Raw genomic sequence first — 21696 nt, 5'->3', positions numbered from 1 at the left:
TGGGCACCACAGGGCTGCCAAAGGGTGCTCAGCTCACTCCAAATGCTGTATTAATAAACTGGGAAATGCCTCTGACAATATTAACATTTGCTCTGCAAGGACAGCTGGTATTTGCCTATATTTTTAATTTTTTTTTTGTTAAAATAGGGACTATTTAAAGGGTTTGATGATGGTGCATAGAGATAAAGCAGACCCTGTAATCCAGTGGAGCAATTTGGAACATTTGTGTCATTACAAAATAAGATTCAAAAAGAGGAAAAAATCATTAGATTTAGGTACCTTTTATATACTTAAACACATTTTTGTCTTGCTCTGTATGTGCTTTTATCCACTCAGTATCAAATATCACATTGCTGAAATTCTTTTAAGTACCTTTTGTGATCTGAACATATTGAGCAGCTTTAACTGGAAAACCTGGATGCTCCAGGGGGGTTTCCTGGGATTTCAGGGCAGTTTGTCACCCTCTGATGGCCCTGCTGCTCTGGGGACAGAGCTACAAGTCAGGCCTTCCTCTGGGTCATTCTAACTTCATTTTGTCTGTTTCTGAAGAAAGGGGCTGAGCACATTTTTGACTTTATAATGTTTAATTAATCCCTTGAGATGATCTGTGATACACGAGGGGGAAGTTCCTTTGAAAAAGAGATGAGCTGGGGACAGTGCTGCTTCTCTGTCCTGCTCTTTGTCACTTTTTGGTCCTTTTTTAAATCATGGATTATGGCCTGAGAGTTTGTTTGCTCCACTCCTCCTGCTGGAGGCCTAATGAAGCTAGGATTTACAGAGGCACAAACTGTTTAGTGGGAGAGGAGGGAGTGCTGGAGTCTGGCAGCACAAAATCTGTGTGGAGGGAAAGCAAACCCCTCTGCAGAATAACACTCTGCGCCTTCTGGTTTTAACAGCTTTTTTTAGAGCGTTCATTTCATATTTTGGTATTATTTAACTCGTGCTCTGTGCTAGAGAATTATGAATTTCTATTAATCAAACAGTGCCAGAGATATTCTGGTATTTCTTATTTTGGCTGTGGCAAAGCATAGAGCATCAATTAATTTCTGTTTAATGAACTGCTTAAAATTTCTGCCCTTCCTGAGCAGAATGCAAAGTGCACCAATGCCCCTGTGCCTTGCTGCAAGTAGAGCTTTAATCTTTAAATTCAGAGTGTTTAAGAGGAAGTTGTTCCCTGCTCATTCTTCTCTAAACCACTGTGAGCACAATTCAAGCCATGACATCAACTAATGTGCACAGAGTGGTTTTATTTTAAGTCTGATGGTAAAAAAAAGATCATTTTTCTGCCTCTCATTTCTCAGATAATGCCCTGGGGTTGTGCAGTTGTACCCACAGTAATATTGTCCTTTTTTATTTCATATTTACAACAGGATTAAATTTTTATTGAAATGGAGCTGTTTTAAAAGAGATGGAGGGGATCTGTTCCAGCACTGCATGGGGAGATGAGACTCACACCCAGCTTAGGATTCACTTCAGTTTAGGATTCATTGCAGTTTAGGATTCACTGCAGTTTTGGTCAATAAAAGCCAATTTAATCCCAAAGAGATGCTTTGCCTGCAATCTTGGCCTTGACTTTTTTCAAGAGATTGAGAAAACAAAAGTTTTAAGTGCAGTGAGGTTTGGGTAAAACCTGGAATCTGTCACCTGTGATACCGTTCAGAGAGGATGTTTTTATTAATTTTGTCTTTACCTCAGGGAACAACCCCTGGACACAACCTGATTTTTACCTATTTCTGTATTACATCAACCACTCCCTTTTACTTGTTCAAAAATATGAAATTTTCCTTTTATTTCCAATACTTTTCCCTTTATATTAGCAGAGTTTCTTCAGATGGCAGCTGCCCATTGTATGATCCTTCCAGTTCCTCCCAGGAATTTCACACTGCCCTGTGTGCTGCTGAATGAGACTTTTTTGAGCCCTTTCTCAGCTGGGAGCTGGTCTGGTTTGAGGAGAGAACTTGGAGCACCCAAAATCAAGCCTTTAATGAATGAAGAAAATTTTCTGTGTTGCCTTTGGAGTGCCAGCAGCATTGATTGTTCTTTATACAGAGCAAGCATGCAGGCAAGGAAGTTTATTCCTTCAGAAATAAATCTCTCTGCTCCTCAGAAAATAGGTGGGTTTAGCACTCAAGGCCATAAGAAGTTAATTATTCCAAAAATATTTAGTGTTTTTTGTTGTTTGGGAGGAGAGGGGTGGGTGGATTAATGGGGATTCACTTTTATCCTAGGCAGGCAACACATTGTGGTGAAATCCTTCCTCAGGTTGGTAAAATCCTTCCTCAATCTGGTAAAATCCTTTCTCAGTGTGGTAAAATCCTTCCTCAATTTGGTAAAATCCTTCCTCAGGGTGCTAAAATCCTTCCTCAGTCTGGTAAAATCCTTTCTCAGTGTGGTAAAATCTTTTCTCAATTTGGCAAAATCCTTTCTCAGTATGGCAAAATCCTTCTTCCATGTGGTGAAGTCCTATCTCAGAATGTAGTGGAAGATGGAGGAATTGTACAGCACGGTTTCAAAAGGGAAAAAAAAAAGTTGGCTGTTTTTCCAGGGGAATTGTAAATAAAATATGGAGCACTGCATAAGAGGACATAAACCCAGATTTTCAAAGGAGTTTAGACACTGTGAGGAATATTTTAAATATTTTTGGTGGATGTGGGCTTTAAACTCCATCAGCAGGCAGGGGAGATGGAGAGCAAATGGCATCATTTCTACATGAATGATGAGGCTTTAAAAAATAAATGTGAAGTAAATGTCTGTACATGGATTGGGATTTTTTTCCCCAAGGATTTTTTCCTCCTGTCTCTGAGGAACACGGAGCTGGCATCCTGCTGCCAGGAATCTCCTTGACCTCAGTAGGTAGACTTTCATTCCACAAATTCCAGCTGAGGCTGTGCCACTTCCCAGGACACAGCAACCACCATCAACTTAATTTTTCTTCACCCCGCAGCCTTGTCCCTAAATCCAGGTAAAAAATATTCCTTTTTAAATTGTGACAGTGCAGAACCACGTGGATTGTGAGCCTTGGAGGAGTTTAAGGTGCCCAACTCAGATTATTCATAAATATTTTCCCATTTGTGGTGCAGCTTCACTTTCAGGAAAAGTTCCTTGTCCTCTCTTTGTGAGTGACTTCTGTCCAGATATTTTATTTTATTTTAATGCAGTTCAGAAATGTGTGATCCCTTTCTTTTGTCCAGACTGGAGCTGGAACATGGACTGTTGGATTAGAGGCAAGCTGGACCTGTTGGTTTGTAACCTGCAGCTTTTGAAGCTGGATCTGAGGACTGACCTGAAGGTGAATCTTCTATACTCGGAGTAAGTACAGGATTTATTGTTAAATCTGTCTGGAAAGCTGAGAGCATTTCCTAAAACATCAACATTGCAGCTTCCAGCATGGTGGGAGCTTTAGCTCTGCAGATTTTGCTTTACCCTGTCTAAAAGTAATCATGGATAATATTGAATGTTTGTGGTTATTTGAATGAAAAATGGTTGGAATGGAGAGTCCCCATTCTCTGTCCTTCCCATGTTTCTTAAAATATTTTAATGAAATCAGCTTTGACTTCTTAATGTATTTTTGTTGTTAGAATTTCTTGATTTTAATGTCTTGGTTCTGCCTATTTTTTTTTTTTTTTTTTCCTCCATAATATTGTCTCTCTTGAAGTAACTGGTACTTTACATGTGATCCAATGGCAAATGCTGCTTTTATCTCATTGTCACTGTGGTGAATATTCCCTGGAATGCTGGGAGATGGAATCATCCTGCCTGTGGGATGGGCAGGTCTGGTATACATTGGTTACAAAAAGATCTGTTTGATTCCATGAAACCACCCTGTTTTTTTTTCTAGCTTATTGATAGGTTTGAAGGATTGGTATTAAAACATCCAGACTTCATTTCCTTATGAAACAGATTAACTGAAACAGTTGAATTAACTGAATTTATAGAGGAAGACTTCCTGAACAGCCAGGTCTCATTTGGCAAAAATCATCCCTGTAGTCAGAGCAGAAACCAAATTTATTATTTAGGAATAAATATGGTTGTTTAGCTGACACAATATTTTACTCCCGTTTTGGTGAGGTGGGTTCCCATTTCCAGTGCTCCTCATGACTCTGACTCCTGAAATGCCATTCCATGGGTGTTTGTGGGGGAGGCAGCTCTGCCTTTGCTCTGCTCCATCCAGGCTCAGCTGCACAGGAAAAGCTTTGCCAGTGATCCCAGTGCAGAAATCTCTATATTGAATTTTTTTGGGATGCCACCAGGCTGGAGCCCCAGGTTCCTTGTGTTAGGAAGGGAATTCAGTGAGTTCCATGCAATTTAGGAGAGCAGGCCCTGTGGATTCAGCAGAGTCTCTATTTGATTCCTCTTTGCTGCAAAGACGAGAAACAAAGCAAAACCTTGGAGGACTCATTTCCCTCTCCACATTCCATATTAAATTTTCCTTTTAGGGTCCCTGTGCTCTGGGGGAGCAGCAAGCACAAGCATTTCAGCCTTTGGGAAGGTGACAGCTTTCCCTGTTGGCTCTCTGATACCTTAGCATTTTATTCCTGAGCCAAAATACCTTGAAAACATTCCCAGTTTTAAAAATATGCATTCCTGGCATGTGTTTCTCCCTGGGAGTCTGGAGATCCAGCCAGGATTCTCACATACAGGGCAATGCACAAAAATAATGATACAGGAGAATCTACAACAGAAAAGCTTGGATCTCTCACAGCATTTTTTTTTCCCCAGCATTAAAGAAGTCTCCTCTACCACATCCACAGTTTTCCTGCTTGGAAATATCAGGAATGGGAATGTTCTGTTCTGCCCATGGCAGTGCTCTGTGAGAGGCTCAAGTGAGGGAGGGGATGGGGCTTTGAAATGGCTCTTCCAAAAGAATACAAAAGAGAAAAGGTTATTCCAAAGCTTCATTAGACTAATGGGTTAATTGTATACCAAACATCTTTCCAGCTGTCTGATCCCAGGAATGCTGTAAATCCCAGGGTTAATTCCACAAGCTGGAGTCTTTAGCCTCAGGGATCCCCTTGGTGAGTGCTTCGAGTTCAATTTTGAGCACTGATTATCATTTGCCCTTTGAGGCTGCATTCAGATTTTGACTTATTTGAAGTACCTTGGAGGCTCTCCTCCAGTTCTGGGCCTAAATTCCTGTGTTTTTTAAGGATAAATCATGCAAACAGATGTACATTGAGCCTCTCCAGCCAGAGAAAAACAACCTCTCATTAGAGATTGATGAGCTCTGCAGCCCCCAGATCTGCTGCAGTTTAATGGGGCAGCTTCTTCAAATAAGGATTTTTCTAGAGCTATCATTGATCAAAAACATTGGGAAATATTTATGGGAAAAATCCTGGAAGCCTCAGACATCTTTGCTCCATCCATTCCCAGTAGAGGCAGTGCTTGGAAAGGATGTAGGAATAATGTGACAGCAGAGTTACAATGGTGACCCTATGTCACAGCCACCTGGTTGGGATGGACCTTTCCTGAAAATGCAGGTAATTTGCCCTAAAAAAAGTTTTACTTTTTATTTTAAATTGCAAGAACAGGATTGAAATTCAGTCAGGACATTTTGCAGCATCTAATTGAAAGTCTCCAGGCTCCCCACGGGGCCACAGATGAATTTAGCAGGAGAAGCATCACCTTCTGAAGGGGGTTGAATATAAATAGAAAATATTTAGGATTTCCTACATATTTTTTTCTGAGGTTTTCCAAGGTGTAAAGGTGTAAAAGAACTCTTCTCTGTGACAGGTTTTGGGTGAGGAGCCACTGACCTCTCCTCAGCTTGTGAGGGCTAATAAGTCTTTAGCATTTTTCTCCCTTTAAACTGGTTTATTTTTTTTTTTGGTGTTTTTTTTTTTTTGTTTTTTGGTTTTGTTTTTTTTTTTGTGCAAACAAGTTCATTTGGATGGTTAAAATTTGAAATAATTATTAGGAATGATGAGGAGCTGGTGTGGTGGTAACCACTTTCCAGATAGATCAGATCAAAGACATGGTTTGAAGAAAAAAATATATTTTCATGGATTGATTGTGGCTTTTGGAGACCAATAAAATCTGTGAGCAACAGGAGAAGGCAGAGAAGCTTCAAAGAAAATTCTGCAAAGTTTTTGAAAGGAAATTCAGGAGAAAACAGCGGAGCCACATCTAGAAAAACCAAATTATTCCAAGTAATTTCAGAGCTCTGTGTCTGCCAGATACCATCAGCATAATTCCCGTGTCCTAAAGTCTGCGAGTGCTGGTGAGAATTATTTTAGGAATGTCAGGATTGACTGTCTGGAGCATTAATAAATGTATCCCATACCTTGACATGGGCCTGCTTGGGGTTGTTCCTGCAGAGCCCAGGAGCTGGGAGGGCAGTGCTGCCCAAATTCCATGGTTTTCCAGCCTCAGAGGATCCCAAGATGCCAAAAGATCAGTGAGGGATGAGGGGAGTGGGGCTGGGATGATCCAGGAGTGGTTCCCTGCAGTCCCAGCCTGAGCTCTTCCCATCCTCCATAATTCTCAGTTTTTTGACCTTTTCCTCTCTAAGCAGGGCAGGATATGGAAATGGAATTGGTGAATCATGGCCAGTTCCCTGTGCTCTGCTCTCAGATAAATGGAGCAGATAACAAATGGAATAAACCCAAAAAATAAAGCAGCAGATCTCGTCCTTCCCTCTCCTCCAATGCAGAGATCTCTGCCCTCCCTGAATCCAAGTGTTCCAGTGACTCGTGCCAGCTATAAAACCATTGGAAAAATGTACTGAAAGGCTCTTATTCCATGAATTTCCATTTCTTTCTCTGAATTAGTAAAACAAACCTCTTACTGGACAGAAATAATTCCAAAATCACTTCAGAACAATCCCAAACAGGAGCTTTTTTTTTTTTTTTTTTTTTTTTTTTGGGTAAGGATGAAACATGAAAAGCAGGAATGAATCCAAGGTGATTGAGCTGTCAGGATTTGTCTTGGCTTTGCTGCTGGGAGAAATTTGGCCATGAATTATTTGCTCTATTAAATTCTCAACCTTGGGAAGCATTTAGTCACTGGATACCTGCAGAATTCCATAAATGTGGGTTTCTGGAAGAGCCTGAAGAGTAGAGATGAGAATGAAGAATCCTTTGGGAACTGCTGGTTCTGAAGATTCAGATGGGATATTGGGAAGGAGTTGTTCCCTGGAAGAGTGGGGAGGCCCTGGAATGGATTTCCCAGAGAAGCTGTGGCTGCCCTTGGATTCTGGAAGTGTCCAAGGATGGGGCTTGGAGCAGCCTGGGATAGTGGAAAAGGTTCCTGTTCATGGCGGGTGATGGGATGGGATTTAAGATCCTTCCCAACCCAAATAATTCCCTGTAATGCTCAATTGTAGCAGGAACTGGAGGGAACATCAAATTGTTTTGGTGTTATTTCAGTGCCTCACGAATGGGAATCAGAAATTCATCTCTTTTGAGATGGCAGGGAGCTGCCATGGGAAGGTAAAACAACACTGTGTGCCTAAAAAACATCTAGGAATTCTCTAGTGGAATTGTGTTCATTACTCGAAAACCATTTAGAAAGGGAGAAGCAGCAGAGTTGAAGAGATTGGTTACAATTATTATTTTTTTAATTAATGAATCTATTTTTTTGAGCAATAAACCACATCCAGATGGCCACACCTATTGAGATACAGAAAACTGTTTTGTTTCCTGTTTGTTTTTCCCCCCTGCAGGTCAGAGCTGTCCCTGGGGGCTGCATCCACGAGCTCTCTGCAGGGCACAGTGAGGGTGGCTCCGTGTGACTGCGGGGACCAGGCCAGCTGCCAGTGCCTGGTGGCCACCCCGAGCCTCAACCACACCTACCTGCTGTGGCTGGAGGTGGTGGCAGGGGGCACAGCCCTGGGGTCACCCCCGATGGCCCTGCAGCCCACGGACATTGGTGAGCACGGCTGAACCCCTGCCCAGGGAAAACCCAGCCGAGGGGGCGAGCTGGGAATGCAGCTAAGGGTGAAAACTTTAATTAAGAGCTTAAATGAATCAAGGGGTTAAGTTAGAAATGTACTTAGCAAAGGTCATGCTTTGTGATTAGAGCTTAACAAGGAAATTAATTGATAGCAGGTGGGGATTACTGAAACAAGGTTAGGAATGACAGGTGATACATGGAGTATTGAAAGAGTGCAGGAGCCATGAATGCAACTGACTTCTAAGAATGAGAGGAGGTTTGGACTGTGACCAGCAGGACAAGGAGCCCTGCCAGCTTGACATGGGTGAAGAGTTTTCCATGAAGAAGAGGTCTTACTTCCTCTTCAAAGGAAGTAAGTCAGAACTTATTGTACTGAAATGGGTCCAAACCCAAACATTCTTTGGGTTCTGACCCATTTCAGAGCCCACTGACCACAGTGGACTCTTCTGACCCACCTCAGAGCCCACCGACCCAATTAAAGAGGAGAATTGTGCCAATGGACATTCAGCTAATTATAATACAAAATGAGAGGGTTAATGATTATGTAATAGACATCCTGGAAACCATCCTGCAAACCATCTGAATATGTAAAACCTTTTTGGATAAACAGAGAGCGGGAGTTTGGGATTCCTTGCACATGTCTTTGGGAGGTTACTGCCCATGTGCCCAGCACTGAAATAAATGTACCCTCTTTTCAACTTAATTAGTTGAAGTCATCTGCCTGTGCTTCAAAACAGCAGCTGGATGGCTCTGCTGGGAATGGGGGCACAGACAGGGCAGGAAAAGCTCCCTAATCCCTGTCTGGGCTCCAGTGCAAACCACACTGAGCACAGCCCAAGCACTCAAAATTTTGGTTATTTCTCATTTTTTCCTTTCTAATCCTTTCTAATTTTTTCCTCTCTATGCACAAGACTGGCCCAGTGGTGGAGCTTATTGCTGAGGACTTCAATTAAATTCAAAAAGCTGTTCCCAAAGTTGCTTAGCAAGAAATCCCACCCATTTTCCCAAGCAGCTCTCTCATCCTGATGTTTTCTTCCTCACCCAAGCAATCCCAAGCTGGAAAACATTCCTGTGTGTTTGATCAAGCTCAAACTCTCCTGACGTGATGAATTTGATATGTGTTGCTTTCCAACGTGCCCAGTTATTGCAGATTTGGGCAGATTTCATAAAGGCAGGAGCTGTCAGCTGCAGGGAAAAAAATTAAAGTTTTATGAACATCTTATTAACTGAAAAACTTAGGAATTTTATGAACTTCCTCATAACTGATGTGCTCTGCAGACAGAACCAGTTAAAATCTCTGGGTGGGCTTGTTTGGAAGATGAGAGGTGACATTTCTCATCCTGCTGGTTTGGAAGAAATTAAAAATTCAGGCTGGAGTCTGCCAGTTTTTGAAAATTACACAATGAGTTAGCTCTGCTTAGTGAAGCATGTTTTAAAAATGCACAATATTAATATATGTTCTGCCAAGATTTAGCTCAATTAAAACTATTTTGAATGTATAACTCTTGAGTGCTTGTGCCACGTGGATTTTATTTGCTGATAGTGGAGCAGGTGGCATCACAACCATCATTATCTGTGGGATCTGATTCAGGGAAATGTGATGGCAAAGCCACTGACTTTTATTTGCTTCCTCCCCAATCACTCCCTGCTGGCCTTCCTGAAGTTAATTGCTTTGAGATGGTTTAGAAGTAGAAATCAAATAAAATCTGGCTTGGTGTGGTAGATCTATACTGAAAATAATAAAAGATTTTTGATAGAAATAACTAAATAAAATCTGACTTGGTATAGTGGATTTATACTGAAAATAATTAGAGATATTTGATATAACTGAGTGACATTCCAGTAATTCACTTCAATGGGACCCTTGGAGAGCTGGACCCCAGAGCAGATGGAATTTGAAGGGAACATTTGCCCAGTGCTCAGGATTTTTGGGAATGTTTTCCCTTCTGCACATGGTGCTCACCCTGCAGTGGTTTGGAGCAGGGTTTTACTCTTCCATGGGCAAAACTTGGCTGTGAAGAGGACAGGGCCAGCCAAGGTCTCAGTGCCAGGGAAGAGCAGGACCTTGGTTCCTTGGCACTGTCCCAGGAATGGAATCCTGAGGATTTCCCATCCAGAGCTCCCTTCATCCCCATGGGAATATCCAAATCTCTATTTTCACTCTCCTGGAGACCTCCTTTCACAGCCATAATCCCTGTGGAAGGATGGGAATATTTAGGAAATCCCAGTGTACACTGTAAGGAGCAAATTGATTTTCTCAGCATTCCCACCCCTCTCCTGCCCATTCTCTCTTTCCTGCAAGGCAGGTAAGCCAGGGCTTGGCTACTGGGAAAAGCTGTGGCCTGAGGGAGGAAATTCCTGCAGGTTTAAGGGAAAGGGGAGGTCAAACAGCATTTCTTGATGAGTGCCACAGCACCAGGGTGACTTTTCCAAGGTATTACACAACACTGCCATGCAGTAGAGCAGCTCTTGAAAACTGAGTTTAAGAGAGCTGAGTTTAAGGCCTGAATTGTGACTCAGTAAGACCCAGCAGCCCTGGGTGAAGCTGGGGCTAACTTGTGGATGATTTGTGTGCAGTGAAGCCTGAGGCCCCCGTGAAGCTGCACCTGGAGCTGGCTGAGAGGGGCCAGGTGAAGCTCTGCTGGTCCAGCCCTGCCCCGCTGCCCTTCCCTCTGCAGCACCAAGTGAGGATCTCTGCTCCCCCGGGACACGGGGACAGCCAGGTGAGGGTCTCTGTGCCTCGGGGCATTCCCAAATCCCTGCATTCCCACCTCTCTCCTTGGCCTTGGACTGGGAGTGTGGCTGTTCTGGTGGAGCTGGGCTTAGCAGGCTGCCTTTCCCTGGAAAAGCTGGGCTTAGCTTGCTGGTTTTTTCCTGGAAAAGCTGGATTTTACATCTGTCCCCACTGAGAAAAGTCCCATCTCCTGCTGGCTCTGACAAACCAACTCCCATTTTGATCCTTAGGTGAAATCCTGGATTCTGTGAAGTCTAAGCCCATTTTCTTTCAGCATTCTATATGTTCCATAACTCATTAGTGTTTAATATTTATAAGTTTTAGTATAAATAGGGTTTTTTTTTTCTGTTCCTACCACGCAAGTGGCTCTGGAATAACAAGCAGCTGTTAATTTGCAACCCATAATGAAACAACTTGTTTTCCACAGAGTTATACAACTTCCACCAGTCTCAAATTGACAGTAAATTTAAAGAAAAAAACATTTTTAATCCAGCTGGCTACCTAAAACAAGAAAATATTTGTGTAGAATATGAGGACGATATCTCCTGTCACTTTAGGAACAAATTGATTTCCTCAGCACTCCCATCCTTCTTAAAAACTGAGTTGAAAGAGAAGGCATGGAAGGGAATTCAGGGAATTCTGACTCCATACAATTTATTTATGTTCCTTCTGCATTTTCCTGTTTCATTTTACAACAATAATGGATTTGGACAATCCAACAGATGCTTCAGGTTGCCCTGGAAAGCTCCGTGGCCATGGACAATGCCCTGCTGGACTCTCCATCCTCAGTGCAAGTGAGGAGCAGGAATCTGCATGGTCCAGGCTTCTGGAGTGACTGGAGCACACCCTACAACCTCACTTTGGGAGGTAGGACGCCTGCAGGGTTTTGGGATAAAGCTGATTTCCCAGCTGGTTTTGTGGATTTTGTGTTGGAGAATTTGAGCTGGGATGAGAAATCCTGTGGAAGCTTTTCCTGTCAGAGGCTCAGCTCTCTCCCTGTGCCAGGCTGGCACTGGGAATTCTGGAGAGCACACCTCTGGGGCTGGCACTCCCTCAGCTCAGCCCAGACCCACAAAAAGCTCTTTTCCTCAGAGCTTTTCCATTTCCAACTCCAGCTGGCAGTCCTGAACCTCCCCTCAATTCAGGATTGTTCTCCTCATGCTTTCTCTCACTTCTGGTTTTGCTTCTGTAGCTGAACTACAGGCCCAGAGCAGAATCAAATGTGCTTTTTGTGCAGTCCAGCCTGGTTTGTAATGCTGAGCCCTGTGCAAAACCATCTTTCTGATTATTTGGTTGTATTTTTCCATGCTCTGCTAAGAATTCCTTGGGAATATTTTGGTCTGTGCTGCCACAGGAATTCTCTGAACTCTTTATATAGGTACCTGCACCAAAGAAAGAACTAAACCTTGGAAAAAGAGCTTTTTTCCTAAAAAAATGTGAAACAACAGATTATAAATCTGCTTTATTGCCTGCAAAAGGGAAATATGGGGGAAATCCTAAAAATCTTTGCCTGGTTCCTCAGTAGGGGAAACAAACCTGACCTTTAAAGGATTTAATGCTGGTTTTGGGGTGTTCTTTGCAAACAGCTCCACCTGTATCTTCCCTGAATTCCTCAGTGATGGGGGCTGAGTTTAAACTTCTTTAAATCCTTAGAAAATTCAGTGTATTTGAGCCTGCAGTTTACAATTAGCTGTTAAGTGCAGTGTAAAACCAGTTTTTGGGACTTCAGTCTCCTGCTGACTTCAGGAGGAGGAGGAACAGCAGCTCCTGGAAAGATGGGTTAATTTTATTTTGTTCCCCTTGTGTTGCTTGCACTGCACCCTCCAGAGGTTTTCTGCTCTTTTCATCCAGATTGGTCTGGGGATATTAAAGATTATTTAAATCAGAGTTTAAAAACTTCAGCTATGGAGGGAGACAGTCCAAGGCTCATTTCTGCTCCTGTTCATAACGATTAAGTAGGAAAGTTAAAAATAGAACTGGATAATAATAATAGTAGTAATAACATTTATGATATTATTTTAACAAATTATTTTCCTTTTTTTGGTTCAATTTCTAGTCTCAATGGATTTTTTTTCCTCCATTTTTTCCTTTTGTGTAGCCTGGGGAATATTAAAGATTATTTTAATCAGAGCTTAGAAACTTCAGGTTTGGAGGAAGACAGTCCAAAGCTCATTTCTGCATCTGTAGTAGTAGTAGTAATAGGAGTAGTAGTAATAATAATAACAACAATAAATAATTTATTGATGTTTTGATTATTATATAATTATTATTGTTACAATATTATTAAAATATAGACCATTATAATATATAATATTATAATAACAGGAGTATAATATATTATATGTTGCATATTATATGTTATATATTATATTATATTATATTATATTATATTATAATGTAATTATATAAAATATTATAATATTGTATATGATATAATATATAATATTTTATAATACACAATATAATAATATATTATTCTATATATTATATAATTATAATATTATATAATATATAATCTCTTATATAATAATCTATAATATATTATATTGTGTATAACATTATATATATAATGTATAATATATTATATAATATATTATATGCATAATATTTATATTATTATCTATAATATCTATAATATCTATGATATCTACGATATCTATTTTTATTATGATTGTGATTATTATTATTATATTATGATTGTAATGATGATAATGATGATGATGATGATTATTATTAAACTATTATTGCCAGTAATTATTTTACTGACAAACGCTTTTGCATTGTTTGGTTCCGTTTGGAGCCTGACTGGATTTCCCCCTTTTCCCGCAGCTCCAGTGCTGTACTTCCCAGCGCGGAGCCTGAGCAGCGCCGGCTCCAACGTCTCCTTCCTGTGCCTGTACAAGAACCACACGCAGGCCGTGGCGGCCCGCGAGCTGGTCTGGTGGCTGGACCTGGCCCAGCAGATCCCGGCCAGGCAATATTCCCTGGTGGGCAGCCGTGTCAGCAAAGTCACCCTCTTCAACCTGAGAGCCACCCAGCCCCGGGGAGCCTTCTTCTATCATGCTCTGTACTGCTGCCACCAGAGCAGGGAGTGTCACCACACATACGCCGAGTTCTACGTCGTAGGTGAGGCTCCAGGGGCTTTTCCATTCTCCTCGTTCTCCTTCTGGGGCATTTTCATAGCAAGGATGGAAGATGTCCATTTAAAATCCATTTATTGCCCTTGGTTTTTTTATTTTTGGGCTTTTTTTGGTGGTTTTTTGTGGTTTTGTTTGTTTTTTGTGGTTTTCTTTTTGGTTTTCTGGGGTTTTTTTGTTGGTTTTTTTATTGGGTTTTTTTGTGATTTTGTTTTTTGTTTCATTTTGTATTGGAATTTGACACGTAGGGAATTCTCAGAACTTCAGGTTTGTAAGTTAAAGGTCAGAATGAAACACAAGATTTGATTTGAGGCTTCGGAAAAAGCTTCTAAACTTAAGTGTTGGAAGCAAAATTGTGGGTTTATAGTTTGAAGTAAAGACATGTTAAGTAAAGGAAAGTTTAGAGTTTTAGAGTTTAAAGTATAGAAAAAATAAAAGTAGTTTTAAAGGTAAGAATTTTAAAGCTTGGAATTAAACACAAGATTTGATTTAAGGCTTTTGAAAAAGCTTCTAAACTTAATTGTTAGAAGTGAGGATGTGGATTTGTAGTTAAAAAACATATTAAATAAAGGAAAGTTTAGAGCTTTAGTGTTTAAGGTATAGAAAAAAATAGAAGTAGTTGTAAAGGTAAATAAGAAATTTAGAGTGCAGTACTGTAAGTTTGTGTGTAATAATATGATTAGTTATGAAAGCTTACACTGTAGCATGTCTGTAAGACAAAATATTTAAAGATTGAGTCATAAACATAAATATTTTTGTTAGTAGTGTTTTATTAGTCAGTAACTCCTTAGAAAGTCTTTTAACTAAGAGACTTTTTGTGACTTTTAAAACTATGTTGTAAAGATGTGAGCTCACTTTTCTTACTTATGTAGAAGATAAAAAAATAAACCTCATCATCAAAAGCAATTCAAAAGTCCCATCTCAAATGATTTCAAAATTTCCTCACAGTTTTGTTTTGTAGCAACTATTGTGTCTTATTAATTAAGCTTTTCATGTTTTTTAATTAGACATGGATTTTAATATCTCCTGTGAGACTGATGGATACCTGACTAAAATGACTTGCAGGTGGTCTGCAAACCCAACCACCTTGCTCCTGGGGAGTCTGCAGTTAAGATATCACAGGTAGGCATGGATTTTTAATTCTCTTTTTGTGTTTGGAAAGCATTGCTCAAAATATCTTTGTGTCAAAGAATTCTGGAGAAATGTAGTTACAGAATTAGCAGATTCTTTATTCTGTGTGCAGGAAGGGAACCAGAGATACCTCAGCATGTAACAGATCTTATTTATAGGGTTTTTCAGCATTTTTCAACCTGTTTGGGAGTCAGTTCTCTCCAAGAAGATTTCTTGGATCAGTTAAAGAAATATTCCAGTTGCTCCTTCCTACAAGTTGTAAGGAAATAAGGAAAAAGCCCATTCCCAGTGGGAATGCCTGGCCCTGGGGAGCTGAATCCCTGTTCTTGGAGCCTCTCAGATCCTGACAGCTCCATCTGATCTGAATTTAACTCTGCCCTGAGTCTGAGATGGGACTTGAGACCTCCTGAGGTCTTCACTCAGTCTTTGATTTTTCTATAATTCTGTATATATTTTTTTTTTTTTTTGCTATGTACACAAAGGTAAAAATAGAGGGTGAAAACAATTCATTCCAAGGTGGGAAAAAACTCTTGATTGGAGGGAATGTTGCTTTGTGAAGGCAGCAGCTTGGACTGCAGCAATTCCCAGAATCGCAGACTGGTTTGGGTTGGGGGGGACCTCAAAGTTCATCCCATTCCATCCCTGATATGTTGAGTTTGAGAGTTTCCACTCAGACAGACAGACAGCTCTTCCTGAGGCAAAAAATCCATAATTTTACTGCTCTGCTGGGCTGGAGATGCAGAAATTTTGGCAAGCAGCTCCCAACAGTTCTGAGGGCCTAATCCTTTGGAAAGCCAGCCTGTCTTCTCTGGTGGAGTTCTGAATGATCCTGGTGCCCAGGTGAATATTTCCCAGGGTTTTGTGGACTGAAGGAATAACTGGAATGCTGGAAGGTTCAAGTGGAGGCTTTTGGGGCAGGATTAATACCTGGCTGAGTGCTGAGGTAGCTTTTGTTTACTGTGCCTTCACAAACATGAATCTAACGAGTGCACTGCTGGGCAGGGAGCTGGGAATAAACCCCGTGCTGCTCATTGTGGCTTTTATTCCCTCTTCCCCACTGTTCAGATTTAGCTAAAAATGTAATTTTCTAGTAGGAGGTGATAATGTGGAGATTTGTTCATGCTCCTGCAAGATCAAACAGTGACATTACCACTGCCTGCAAATCCTTCCCAGATGCTGTTGATCCTTGTTTTTATTCTGGTTTTTGTGGTTATTTGTTAAGAGTCAGACCTGAAAGAGGAAAATGCAATAAAATTCCTGCTGCTGTTCCCTTCAGGAGCTGGAGTGCAGCGCTGCTGTGCTGATGCTCTGGGTGTGGGGTTTTGTTTTGCTTGGGTTGTTCCTACATCTTCCTCTGCCGGCAGTGCTGCCAGGAGAAACAGCTCCAGAGGGATCATCCTGTGGGAGCAGGGAATGCTCCAATCCCAACCTCCAAAGCACCAGGCACTGCTTTAATCCTGGGGACACGAGGAGGAAACTTCAACCCAGTGTAACTCTGGTGGTTCCTCTGAGTAACTCACACCCCCTCCGGCCCCTCTCCTCACAGGTCTGAGGAGAAAACTGAAAAATTCCCACTCCAAGGATTTATCCAGTTCCATTTCACCCAGAATCCAGGGCTCCTCTCTTCTGTTGCCAGCTGTGGTAACTGGACATGGGGTTTTTAATCCAGAGTTGATGTTTTTATGGGATTTCCATCTCCTGGAGACCTCACTGGGTCTCTGTGGCAGTTTCCCCCTGGTTGCCAGTTGGGATTTTGGAAGTCATTCCTGACTGGAATCAATTCTTGGCAGATTTGCCTTGCTGTGTTCATTGCCAATCCCTAAAATCCCACAACTGATGAGGATTTGGAGCTGCCTCCTCTTGTTGTACCTGCTGCTTTTGTTGTTTGTCCTGCTTTTTCCAGAGCCAAAGCTTTGAGGAGTGACACTGGAATGTTTTTTATCCCTTCAGTGCAGATCCAGGTTCAAGATCCAAATAATCCTCAAAACCCCAGGACGTTTGCAGTGCCACCATTCCTTTTAATTCCCTCCAGGTTTACACTTGCAATGTATCAACTGAATGTGGTTTGGGATTTTTTTCCTCTCTTTTAAGGAGTCAAATTTATTGCTCTGACTTTCCAAGCCCATCTCCAAACTCAGAGGTGAAAGAATGCCATTTGCAGAGGAACCATTCCTACGAATGCACATTCCAGCCCATTTTCCTGTTATCTGGATATACCCTGTGGATAGAGTTCAAAAACTTCCTGGGAACCCTGCAATCCTCCCCAGTTTGTGTCATCCCAGCAGATGTGGGTAGGTCAAGATCCATGAATCTCCCTTCCCTTGTGCACCTGGATTTTTAAATGGTGTAGGGAAAGAATTTTCCACAGGTTTTCAATAAAAACATGAGAATTTTGGTATTACCTTAAAGAAAAATTTGATTTAAATGTTATTTCCATACAGGATTTGAAATGAAATATCCACTTCTGTCTGTTATTCCCTTTACAGAAAATGCAAGTGTTATATTGCAAAATGAAGCTAATTTTAAAGGTTTTGGTTATTTAATTTTTCTGATTGATGTGTCTTCAATTATTTCATTTATACTCCATTATTATTATTATTATTAGTAGTAGTAGTAGTAGTATTTACACAGTGTATTATTTACACAGTTATAAATCCATTGAAAATCATGGGGTCTGTCCCTGCTCTTCCATGCTGCTGCAACATTTTGTGACATGCAGAGCACTAAAATTTGGATAAAAACAAGAGGCAGGAGCAGTTTTTGAGTGTTTTAAAAACTCCAAAATGTGCAAATCACCTTTTCTTATCTGCTCTGTGACAGAGAATCCACTGGGTGTTTTTTGGAGACAAATATAAGTGAGAGCAAACAAGGTGACTGGACCCCAGAGGTGCTACATGAAATAAATTCTATTTATATAATTATGAAATTAATTAGAGTTATATAGTTATGAAATAAATTCGTGTTATATAATTATGAAATAAATTGGAATTACGTAGTTATGAAATAAATTAGTGTTGTATATTTATTAAATGCATTTGTTATGTGGTGAAAATGGATGGAATTATTTATCCCAGATGCAGGGTGCTCTATATTGTAGTAAAGCAAAACAAACATGTTCCAGCACCATCCAAAATTTAAAAATTACTTTTTTAGTTGTTTTTTTCTCCTTGTTCACATCAGATTATCCAAAATAAGTTTAATTCCATTTAGCTTGATTAACAAACAAGGATTTTGGGATATTCCTGTTCTGGAGCAGCTGGATGTGGGGGGAATTTCCAATGAATACAATAAAAACACTTCCATCAATGACTGCACAATGTCTGTCCCCAGCCTTTACAGGAGCTGCTGCTTTCTGCAGGGGTGACCCCATTGAAATAATGGACTCATGGAATTGCTAAGGTTGGAAAAGCCCCTGGAGAGCATGGAATCCAACCACTCCCAGGTGCCAAGGCCACCACTGCCCTGTCCCCAGGTGCCACATCCACAGGGCTTTTAAATCCCTGCAGGAATGGGGACCCAGCACTGCCCTGAGCAGCTGTTCCCATGCCTGACCACACTTCCCATGGAGAAACTTTCCCAAATATCCAACCTAAACCTCAACATTTATTGCCAGGCTCTGTCTTTTGTTCTTGATCCCAGGGCAGGTAGCAAGTGCCAGCACAAAATAACCTGCTGTGCTTTAAATGAAAATTAAATCCCTGGAAACATTCCCATGGATTCTGTGTTTCCAGTCCTGCTTTCCCTGGAATAGCAGAGGCCCTGTGTTACCCACCACCCTCAGGACAAGGAGAAGCCATCCATGGTTTGATTTATTGGGAAGTTCAGTGCAGACTTTGCAGTCATTTGTTCATTTTTCCATTTTCCAGTGAAGCCTCTGCCCCCTTCCAACGTGGGAGCAGAGCTCACCAGGAACGCGGGGCTGCTGAACGTCAGCTGGACCCAGCCTGTCTTTGCCAGCAGGGATCTGACATTCCAGATCCGCTGGAATTCAGGGAGCAGGGAGGACATTCCATGGCAGGTACTGTCTGTTCCATCTGGCCTGGAGCAGGTCATTGCACTGCTGTAGTGTGGGGCTGGTTTTCATGGGATTTATCCCCCCTTTTATGAGGGAAATCACAAAATGAAAAAGCATTTGCAGTGTCCGCAGAGGAATATTCCTCACGATCCTGCTTCCTCACAGGATTCATTTTCAGGAATTATGACTCCAAGAGCTGCCTGAACATCCCTTTATCCTCACTGTGACTTTTTTCCCTTCTCTCCCAGCTCTATGAAGTGCCAAACCCTGCGGGCAGCTGGGCTGTGATCCCAGTGGAGCAGCTTTGTGTGCAGTACGTGGTGCAGGTGCGCTGCAGGGAGCTGGATGGATCCGGCTACTGGAGCGACTGGAGCAGAGCAGCCCAAACCCTCGTTCAGGACATCCGAGGTCTGTGCTTCCAGGGACATCCTGGGGGCTGGGACTTGCCACACCCAGCTGTGACTGGCCTTCCCAAATTGCTGTTTTGCAGCTCCCTTGCAAGGCCCGGAATTTTGGAGGATCGTTTCTGAGGATCCAGCAAGGAAGCAGAGGAATGTTACACTCCTCTGGAAGGTGGGAGCAGCTGCATTTGGGGCTTTCCCTTTAGTCCTAAAACCAGGTGGGATTGCCAGAAGGGGAGGCTAACAGGCACATGAGGCTCGTGGGAATTTGGATTTGCCTTTTTCTGTGTTCCTGACAATTGCTTGGCTCATCCTAGAGGCAAGAGGTGAATCCTGATGAGAATTCTGGGGTAGAATGTGAGATGGTTTTGCCTTCTTTGCCTTAAAATGTTAATGCAGGACATAAAAAATTTCCTCAGTGCCCATTCCTGTTTGCTCATGTGTTGCTCTGGGGTTTGAACCTGAAAAATGTGTAAAACAGGCAATTGCTCTGGGAATCTGAAAGTTTGGCTTTCCTTAAGCTTCACTTCCCTTTGCTGGGAAGAGAGGGAATGAGAGTCAGCTCTCAGAGACGGAAATGAAGCCTTTAAAAGGACTCCAGTTCTTGGCTAAAAAAAAACAGAAGCCAGGACCATTCTGGGTAATGTTTTATTATTTATATTTTATTATTGGGTCCTGTTTCCTTAAAATTGGAACTGCCTGAACAAGCTTTGCTCTGGGAATCAGGGACAGAATTCAGGAATTAATGCCCATGAATTAATTGCTGCAGCCCCTGATGCAGAATCACTCGTTGTGCAGTGTGAGCAGATACATCATAAGGCACCAGACCCCAGGGAACACCTCCTGGGAGGAATTTGTGGATCATGGCACCAGCTGGACTTTCCCATGGATGGAGCCAACCCACACCGTCACCATCTTAGCCATGAATTCAGTTGGAATTTCTGCAATTAATTCTAATTTAACTCTATCTCAGCAAATGAGCACAGGTAAGAGCAGCAGTGAGTGGGATGTGGGAAATGCCAGGAATCCAGGTGATGTTCATAGGGAAAGCTTTCTTTGGGAAAAAATTCCCTCCATTGGAATAAGGAATTTTTTATTTCAGCACCAACAGAGCTGTTGGAAAACTGAGATTTCCTTCATGAAAATCCTGTGCTTTTTAGGTTGGGAAAAAGTTGTCACTGGGCTGTCTTCATTAATTAAATACAAAGTAATTAATCAAAGGAAAACAAAATCCTGCTGGAGAAATAATCTTTCATCTCCTTTGTTTTGGGAACACCCAACGTTCCTGCTGGGGAATGTTTTGTTGTCTCTAAAATGAAATGTGGTCGTGTTTTGGGCTGCCAGGGTACAGAGTCCTCAGACTTCCTGAGCAGCAATTCCTCCTCGACTTCCTGAGCAGAAATTCCTGCATTTGACTGCACTCTGCTTAATTTATTCCCAAGAATTCAGGAGTATTTAATTTTTTTGGTTAAGAAATTGCAGGTGAGAATTGGGATATTTGATGCCTATAAGAAACTTGATCTATTTATGCTTGGGACTGGTTTAGTGTAACCCAAATTTTTGGTGGCTTGAAGAAAATCTCTCTGCTGGTGTGGGTTTATTATGCAAAAGACAATTAAAGTGATAAAGTGGTGACACTTTAGCAGTTTATAGGATGTGGATCCCAGGTGCTTTCCCTGTTTCCCCAGTGGATGCGGTGCAATCCCTGAGTGCTTACCTGGTGAACAGCACCTGTGTGGTTGTGGTTTGGAATCTCTCCCCCCAAATCCCTGGGATAAAATCCTTTGTGATTGAGTGGAGGAACCTGAACAGGGAGGAGCAGATGAAATGGCTGCGAGTTCCTCCAAATCTCAGGAAGTGTTTCATTTATGGTGAGTGTGTGCTTGAAAATATAATTAATGCTGTTAATTGGTGTGGAACAGAAAAATGCAGAATTTCTGAGCTCTGAGTCCTTTTCCCCCTTCCCTGTTTCTAATCACTTTTATTGACCAATAAACCAAATTTTGATGCTCATTAGAGGATTGCCTGTTGCATTAATAATCAGTTTAAGCTCTGGAGTGAGTTCATTTTGTGGCAACACAATAAAATTAGTTCTGGAATATTGAACACACCAGCTGATTATTCAAATGAATATCTGCATTTCCTTTGCATTTTGACTTTCCTCCTGGAAATTATCACAGTAGCTCCATTAGGTGCTCATTCCATGACAGAATAATGCTGGATTAATAGCCTGAATCTTGGGATTTTGCAGTAGGGATCTGTAAAAGATGGATCCATTATTGCCCTCTCTGGGCTGATCTGAGCTCTGATCTGTGCCCAGAGCCTCTGAGGAGGGAATTGTTGAAAAACTGGATGACAGTGGATTCCAAAGGCTGATTTCCCCTTTGC

The 21696-nt window shown here is 41.6% G+C and overlaps 1 protein-coding gene across 1 annotated transcript in view; it reads left to right on the top strand.

The window, feature by feature from the left end:
- The window catches only part of LEPR (leptin receptor), a 29345-nt gene that overhangs the window by 3558 nt on the left and 4091 nt on the right, over window positions 1-21696 (top strand). Inside the window, exons 3-15 of the mRNA XM_021535578.3 lie at window positions 1818-2114; window positions 3192-3309; window positions 7661-7866; window positions 10468-10613; window positions 11347-11491; window positions 13454-13750; window positions 14769-14883; window positions 16984-17183; window positions 18759-18910; window positions 19156-19315; window positions 19398-19480; window positions 20078-20294; window positions 20997-21179. Coding sequence (XP_021391253.2) covers window positions 1818-2114; window positions 3192-3309; window positions 7661-7866; window positions 10468-10613; window positions 11347-11491; window positions 13454-13750; window positions 14769-14883; window positions 16984-17183; window positions 18759-18910; window positions 19156-19315; window positions 19398-19480; window positions 20078-20294; window positions 20997-21179 — 2319 coding nt within the window. The remainder of the gene's footprint in view (window positions 1-1817; window positions 2115-3191; window positions 3310-7660; window positions 7867-10467; window positions 10614-11346; window positions 11492-13453; window positions 13751-14768; window positions 14884-16983; window positions 17184-18758; window positions 18911-19155; window positions 19316-19397; window positions 19481-20077; window positions 20295-20996; window positions 21180-21696) is intronic.

The sequence above is a fragment of the Lonchura striata genome, chromosome 9 (genome assembly GCF_046129695.1).
Source record: "Lonchura striata isolate bLonStr1 chromosome 9, bLonStr1.mat, whole genome shotgun sequence".
In the NCBI taxonomy this organism is placed as follows: Eukaryota; Metazoa; Chordata; class Aves; order Passeriformes; family Estrildidae; genus Lonchura; species Lonchura striata.
The sequence above is the reverse complement of the archived record's forward strand: the minus strand, read 5'-3'. Positions and strand labels throughout refer to the sequence as shown.